This window comes from Carya illinoinensis, chromosome 11, assembly GCF_018687715.1.
Source record: "Carya illinoinensis cultivar Pawnee chromosome 11, C.illinoinensisPawnee_v1, whole genome shotgun sequence".
In the NCBI taxonomy this organism is placed as follows: Eukaryota; Viridiplantae; Streptophyta; class Magnoliopsida; order Fagales; family Juglandaceae; genus Carya; species Carya illinoinensis.
The window spans coordinates 7,010,213-7,018,142 of NC_056762.1; the positions used below are offsets into that span (position 1 = coordinate 7,010,213).

The 7,930-nt window shown below is 35.2% G+C and overlaps 1 protein-coding gene and 1 long non-coding RNA gene across 2 annotated transcripts; one reads left to right on the forward strand and one right to left on the reverse strand.

Moving 5' to 3' along the window:
- Positions 1 to 2,720: 2,720 nt before the first annotated feature.
- LOC122282782 lies at positions 2,721 to 3,857 on the forward strand. Its single transcript, XR_006230466.1, has 2 exons — positions 2,721 to 3,033; positions 3,507 to 3,857. It is a non-coding gene; the product is annotated as an uncharacterized LOC122282782 (long non-coding RNA).
- Positions 3,858 to 6,885: 3,028 nt separating this feature from the next.
- LOC122282166 lies at positions 6,886 to 7,593 on the reverse strand. The gene has a single exon (XM_043094120.1). The coding sequence runs from the start codon at positions 7,591 to 7,593 to the stop codon at positions 6,886 to 6,888; it is 708 nt and encodes a 235-aa protein (XP_042950054.1).
- Between the last annotated feature and the right edge of the window lie 337 nt (positions 7,594 to 7,930).

Consider the following 7,930-nt stretch of genomic DNA (forward strand, 5'->3'; position numbering starts at 1 on the left):
AATGACAATAGCATACTTATTCCTGCAAAATTTCTGAAAAGTGGGCATAAGGGTATTAATTAATAACTTCGTTTCCAATGACAGTGCAGGTTGGTAACATGATGGATGAGGGTCTAGATCATAATCTAAATATGCTTGATAATCTACTAGTCATTGTGTAGTTAGAGCATCCCTGTAATTTATGGTTTCTATCATTAAGATGTGAGATGTGTGTTTTATTTATTTTTTTGGGTATCTTGCTGCTCTTGGGGGAATTTTTTTTGTTTCTTACTCTGTTTTCCAGCGAGCATGCATGCAAATTAGTACTCTTCAATTGGTTGACTAGTCATTTTATCCCACCTGCCAGGTTTTGTTGGAGAGAGAGACGTTATCAAGATTGCAAAAGTAGTTTCCCCCACATGACGCAGTTCACGATGAAGTTGTTCTAGCATGCACCACCAATGCCCAGGTGCACTTGGTCTAGATAACATTGTTAAATATAAAAGAGCCGGACATTGTGCACTATATATTTAGTAGTTCGTAACTTGAAGCTTTAGGTTCCATGTGGTCCACCCCAATGTATAGCCCATAACTACATTAAGGTCTCATGTTAAACTGGGATTAGATACATGAATGTGTTTGATTTATTATATCACAAGGAAATGGTTTTTTTATAATTTGATCCATCACTTTCATTAGTGCAACTAAGGAAAGTTCCAGGTTTTAGTATTATGTTATTCTAGTAATTTATGGGAGTACTTAATATTGGATAGTTGGGCAAATTGTGGCCGTTTCATGTAGGTGAACAAGTATTGGAAATATTTAAAAACTGTGTTTAAGGTATAGGGACAAAATTAATATATTATTTCATCAGGGTCTTTGGGCATATATAAGTAATTCAATTTAGTCACTAGATTAGACGTATAAATAATTTAGTGATTTAAATACTAATAATTTAGTTGAGTGTGAAAAATGGACAATTCAGATAGCCGAAGCGGGAAAAAAAAAATTGTGTTATGTCAATTGCAGCGATTTTTGCTCACTGCAATTGACCAGCGAATGTAAACCTAAAGCGTTGCAAAAGCACAATAAAATTGCTGCAAATCCCTAATTGCAGCGTTTTTTGACGTTGCAAACCTCCTCAAGCAACGGACATAGCACGCTGCAAATAGACGTTTATAAAATTTGTTGCCTTAGTTTCACCGTAATTGCAACGTTTTTAAACGTTGCAAATATCTTTAAAAGCAACGAGACAAAAATTTGATGCTTTTGATTGGAATCTATAGCAGCGCTTATGTTTCAATTGCAGCGTTTTTATGCTGTTGCTAAAAAGATCTAAAGCAACGCAATTTATAATTGTTGCTTTGGATATCATGCTATTGCAGCGCTATTGTCCCTATTACAGCGTGTATTTGTCGCTGCAAATATCAGCAACAGCAGCGTTATAAGTAATTGTTGCTATTATCCAAACTTCTATTGCAGCGATACGAGATCTATTGCAGCGAATTAAAGTGTTGCAATTAAGGATAAAAACAACGAAAACATACACACGCTGCTTGAGCGGGTCACCTATTGCAGCGAATTTTATACCAATTGCAACTTATCATTATCGCTCTAATTGATATTTTGCAGCGCTAAATACCGAATTTGTGGATGAATTTTGCAGCGTGAAAGTGAATATAATACAGCGATATTAATACGCTGTAATTGATAGCTATTGCAGCGTTTTTATTGTTACGTTGGAATAGATCAAAAATAAAGGGTTAATACTGTCGAACGTGCAAGGGAGTTTATAACGCTGGAATTGAGGAATTACAGCGTTTTTGGAGAGTTTTTGCAGCGTTTTTAAGCGCTGCAAAAAGCCCAAATCCTTGTAGTGAGTGTTTTTGTTTGAGTTATATTTGGAAAAAAATTATGAGAAATTTTGAGATGACAGTATTCCCAAAACGAGGTCTAAGTTTTGTATTTTGCTGAATAATGTATAGTAGAAATATCATATATTTAAAAGTTTTTACGTAGCGCAATTGCATACTGTGTAGCCAGCTATCAACTAAACATTGGGTGTTTTGTTAAATATGTTTCACCCAAAAATTACAAAATTTGCAAAAGAAATAATCTAATGTGAATATTAAATTCTAATTTAATTTCTTGGAATAAAACAGGAAAATAAAATGTAGTAACCATAACATTTTTAAATTAGTCCAAATTCTAATTTAATGATATATAAAAAAAATCTATTAAAAAATTGTTGACAATTTGCAAAACACCCCATAAAACTGGTTATTTAAGAGCATCAGCTCATGCCAATTATAAATTGTGGGCAACTATCAGCCTATCAAAATCAAAGAGAGATATATAAAATAGGCAAATTAAAATATATATCGGGTCACAGCCTTGCAGGTGGACCTTGTCCCCCATTGGCTTCCCAGTAATTTCTCAGCAATTCATGGTTGAAAATTCTTGTCTACTAGTTTCATTATTGCTTCATTTCACGTCACATGATCTAGGGCTGGGAAAACGAAAATGTGTAACCAACTGGGAAGATGATTGCTTTTTCACGAACTTTCGTCGAACTTTGTCATTTGAATATATACCAAACTTATATTAATTTGGGTGGCATTTCAATGCAATTGCAGTTATAAACCAAACTTATTTAACAACATGACTATATATATTATACATAGAGGGTAAAAAATAGAATCTCTTAAAATCGAGATTAAGAAAAAGTAGTTAGAATTTGAATACAATCAGTACTAAATTTGGAGGGTGTTTTCATCAGTTATTCAAACTTTTCTTTTTTTCATTTCTTTTTAATGTTTTAACTTGTTTTGCAAGCCTTGACTACGCCAACTTTGAAGACCTAGGTACATCTGCTCGTAGATGAAAAGTTATATAAAGGAGGAGGCCGGTGTGGATTCCTGATCTGCCTCCCATTAACATAACTCAGGATGGCTCTCAGATTTTCTACTACCGTTGTCATGTTTTGTTTCATTGCGTTTCTCATCCTTGCTAACCATATTGTTTCCCCTCGACAGCTGATTTCTAGTCCTAAGGGTAATTTAGCTGATCTCTCTCTCTCTCTCTCTCTCTCTCTCTCTCTCTCACATATATCCATGTATGTTCGGATCTAGTCTTTGATGTTTGGATTAAGGGCTTGGACAATTTATGTATCTCAAAAGTACCTGAATAGTAATAAATTAGTTTGAGTTGAGATATTTTATTAGATTTTAAGAAAAAAGTCAAAAATTAAATAAAAATATAGTGTATTGATTTTTATATTTTATTTTGAAGTTTGTAAAATTTGTATGGACTTTTGTTTTGAAAATGATTAGGCAGAGATAAAAAATTTGAAAATTTTAAATTAAAAATTATTTTATATTTGAATATTGTTTCGAACGTTACAAAAAGTTTTGAGAATTTCATATCTCTGCGTCCAAACGGTATCTCAAAGTACTTCTGATGCATCATTAGCTATAAATTAGTTCTATTATTTATTTAATAATTAATTAGCTTTTACCTAATTGCAGTGGCTAGGGGTTTTGTCGAGGGAACCCCGTCCCCTATAACTCACCCTTGCACAGCGCAGGGATGCTTCCCTCCTCATTGAGACGCGAAAATCCGTACGAGGTGCTAGCAAAGCAATTACCTTGTATCCATATGCTTCCATACATTGAAATTCTAATTTTTTGGAGGAAGCGTTTATCATATATATATATATATTGATATTCCCATTATATCTGTCTCTAGTTTAGCATGCATCGTTTATATATATATGTTGTCTTCAAATACAAGAGAAGGCCCATTTCATCATGAGGTCGATGCCTCCCAAGTGTCAAGCATGATGTGTATGGAAATGAATAAATATAGATTTTAAGATATATTATTTGGCCTTTATCCTTAATTTCCATTGCTTTTATTAACTACATGCTTTACATCATGAATTCTGAAGTTTTACTCGGAAAGAAACAAAAACTAGTGTTCCCAGTGGAGGGATGAAAGTCCTCCGAAATCAAAATACACAGTTGCACTTCCCATTACAAAGAGCTAACGATTGTAGTAGCCCCCTTGTGAAGGCTTCATTCTTAGAATTACTAATTTTTAAGGATGTGATCTATAATTAATTGTGGGGAGTTCTAATGACGACGTTCTTCGATTTATATAGAAAAGATAAGACGAAACATTATAGAAGAATGGATGCAAAAGTATTTCGAACTTATAAAATATCAACTTGTCTAATATTTACTAACATGCTCATTCAAATTACTTTAAACTTAAAAGATGAAACTCATGATCATTTAATACATGATTGAATGGTATATATATGATTCAAGATAAACAAAGCTCCTATTTCAAGAACTTTACATATTAAAGAATTAGTACATATAATAGGAGAATTCACTCGAAATCTTTCTATCTTTTAAAATTTTCATAAATTTAGATTTAAATTTTTATAAAATTAGAATACCAAATTTTAAATCCGGTAACCGGATATCATACCCGTAACCGGCTCGGGTAGGGCTGATTTTGGGTGATAAAGCTTTTGGTCCAGGTTTTCTCAGAATTAGAAATCATAATCGAAACCTGGTTATACGAGTTTCGGAACGAACGTAGAAAACCTGATTCAGTTGAACGTACAGCCTTAATAAACTGATCTACCATATCTTTCTAATAAAAAATTTGTTCATTGCACCGTTTAAAGAATTTGACGAGATTTTATTGGGTCATGACGAACTATTTTGCATGCAGCAAATATTGATGAAAAAGAAAATTCAAAAACCATTAGTGTGCTGTACAAATATGGAGTTGGTTTTTTTTTTTTTTTTTTTTTTTTATATATATATATATATAGCAAACATAGCACTTTCTTCATTAAAACATCAACAAATTACATCACAGATTCAGACCAAATAATTTGAGAGATACATTCAGGAAAAGAATCTCACCAAACTATCAAATCTTCTAGATGCTTAGCATATCTTGCTAAGTTGTGAGTTGCCTAATTTGCCATGCGCCCCTTATGTTGAACTGAACATCTTGGTATTCTCTTCATCAACTCTTTCATTTCATGAACTAAATTGCCCCAAGCTAACCTTGACTCCAAAGTATTGTTTAATTCCTCTACCAGCATTAAAGAACCACTTTCAATAACCAACTCTAGAATGCCCATTGGAATGCAAAGTTGTAGACCTCTCAATATTACTAATGATCTGTCCAAACCTTTATTGACTTACCATCCCCAACTCTCCATCTGCAACCCCTCAGCATGTCATCTTTTGATTCCCAAATGCCCATCCAAACGTATGAAGGTGTAGATCCCAGCCTTGAGTTATTAAAATTAGAGGAAGGGAAATATCTTGCTTTATACAGCTTGTGCAGAAGTGTAGTCTCAACTGTCATGATCCTCCAAGCTTGTTTTGCAAGAAGAGCTTGGTTAAAAATTTTCACGTCTTTAAAACCCAGCCCTCCTAACACCTTTGTCTTACACATTCTCTTCCATCATACCCATCTAATTTTTCGTTCCTCCTGCTTTTAGCCCCACCAAAAATTTTCCATTAACTGTTCCAACTCACTACAGAGAGTAGATGGTAACTTGAAACAGCTCATAGTATAAGTAGGGATGGCCATTACAACAGCCTTTAACGGCACTTCCTTACCTCTCTAGGACAATAACTTCTCTTTCCACCCCTTCAATTTATGCCAAACCTTATGTTTAAGTTCTAAGAAAGCTTGCTTCTTCCCTCTTCCAACCATAGGAGGTAGCCCAAGGTATTTGTCATATTGTTGAAATTTTTGAGCTCCCCATAAGTCCATAATCTCCTGCTGATTACTTGGATTAACATTTTTGCTAAAAAGCATTGAGGTCTTTTCTGTATTGACCTTCTAACCAGATGCCCTTTCATAAATGCCAAGTAGATGCTGTATATTCAAACAAGTCTGTACATTTGCCCTGCAAAACAGCAAATAGTCATCTGCAAACATAATATGGTTCAACTTGGGAGCACTAGGACAAATCTTCAAGCCTTCAATTTTGATGTTTCAGCCTACTGTAGGAGAGTGATTAACCCCTCAGTACATAGGAGGAACAAATAAGGAGATAATGGATCTCCTTGCCTAATCCCTCGAGTTGGAAACAAAGGGCCTTTTGGTTCACCATCCATCAATATGGAAAAAGAAATAGACTTAACACACCCCATAACTAACTTAATCCACTTCTCATGAAACCCCATTCTCTCCATCACAACTTCTAAGGAACTCCATTCCACCCTATCATAAGCTTTACTCATATCAAGCTTTAATGACATAAAGCCTTTCCTTCCACTTCTTTTCCGTCTCATGAAATGCACTAACTCATAAGACAAGTATATTATCTATTATCAATCTACCAGGATCAAAAGCAGATTGTGACTTGGAAATAACAGTTGGCAATATCTCTTTAAGCCTATTAGCTAAAACCTTTGAGATCAATTTATAAAGGACATTACATAAGCTAATAGGCCTGTAATCTGCAATCCTCTCAGCCTGTTTTTTCTTTGGAATCAAGGTAATGTACGTATGATTTAAATCATTAGGAAACTGACCTTGATTGAAAGCCAGTAGAACTGCTCAAGTGACATCCTTGCCAATAACATACCAGTATTTTTGATAAAAGAGAGGTGCCATACCATCGGGACCTGGAGATTTATTGGGATCCATTTGATGTAGAGCCAAAACCACTTCCTTTTCCCTGAATTCCTTCACCAAATTATCATTCATTTCAGCATTGACCCTTCCCCTTATTCCATCTAAGAAATCCATTTGTCCTTTCTCAGCTAAGGACTTTAACAAATTACTAAAGTACTCAAGAATCAAATTATCCCTTTCCTCATTAAATTTCCAGTATCCATTCTCCCATCTTAGTCCCTTTATCTAGTTTTTCTTCCTTCTTTGAGAAGCCTTATTGTGGAAAAACCTGGTGTTTGAATCCCCCTCTTTCAGCCATAAGGATTTAGACCTTTGTCTCCACATGATCTCCTCCCTCTCCATCCAAACTTGCATTTCTGCTCTTGCCTTCCTATGTTCATCCCTTTTTTGAAAACAGGGATCACTAGATTGCAACCACTTCAATTTTGATCTTGCTTTCTCTAGTCCTTGCCTCACATGCCCAAACTTTGACTTGTTCCAGATAGTAAGCTTTTCACCACAACATTTGATCTTTCTCATCACTACACTGTAGCCATCAGCACCTTGTCCCTCATACCAGGCATTCTCTATAACATTATTCCAATCAGGTGAGTCCACCCACATAGCCTCAAACCTATATGGTCTCTTACTCCTCCCGTGGAACTGTACCTCATGAGTTCTAAGAATAATAGGCAGATGATCTGAGTATGCAGCTACAACATGTTGGACTCGAGCCACAGGATAATATAAACCCCACCTATGATTTGAGAGGACCCTATCCAACCTCTCACTGATACTATATGCAGGTTCTCTTTTGTTACACCAAGTGAAAGGGGGGCCAATATAACCAAGATCCCTTAACTCACAATCATCCAAAACATCCCTAAAATCCTTCATTTGCCTCTCTACCCTCTGTAATCCCCCAGACTTCTCATGACAACCCAAAGATTTCATTGAAATCCCCCAACACTACCCATGCTTGAGAAGAAACCACTTTCAAAGCTCTGATTAGAGCCCATGTTTCATGTATTTTCGAGGCCTCAGGATTGCCATATATACCAGTGAGGTACCATTCTGCATTTGCTAAATCAAGCCTTAACCCGTGCATGAATGTGTGATCTTGAAAAACTTAGAACTGTAATGTCCACATCCTTCCTTCACAATAAAGCAATACCACCCCTTCTGCCATCACTGCTTATTGCCAAACAATTTTCATATCCCAATCTATACGTCAATCTCTCCATTTCCTTTGCATGTAATCTTGTTTCTTGCAAAAAAAGAACCTTAGGAA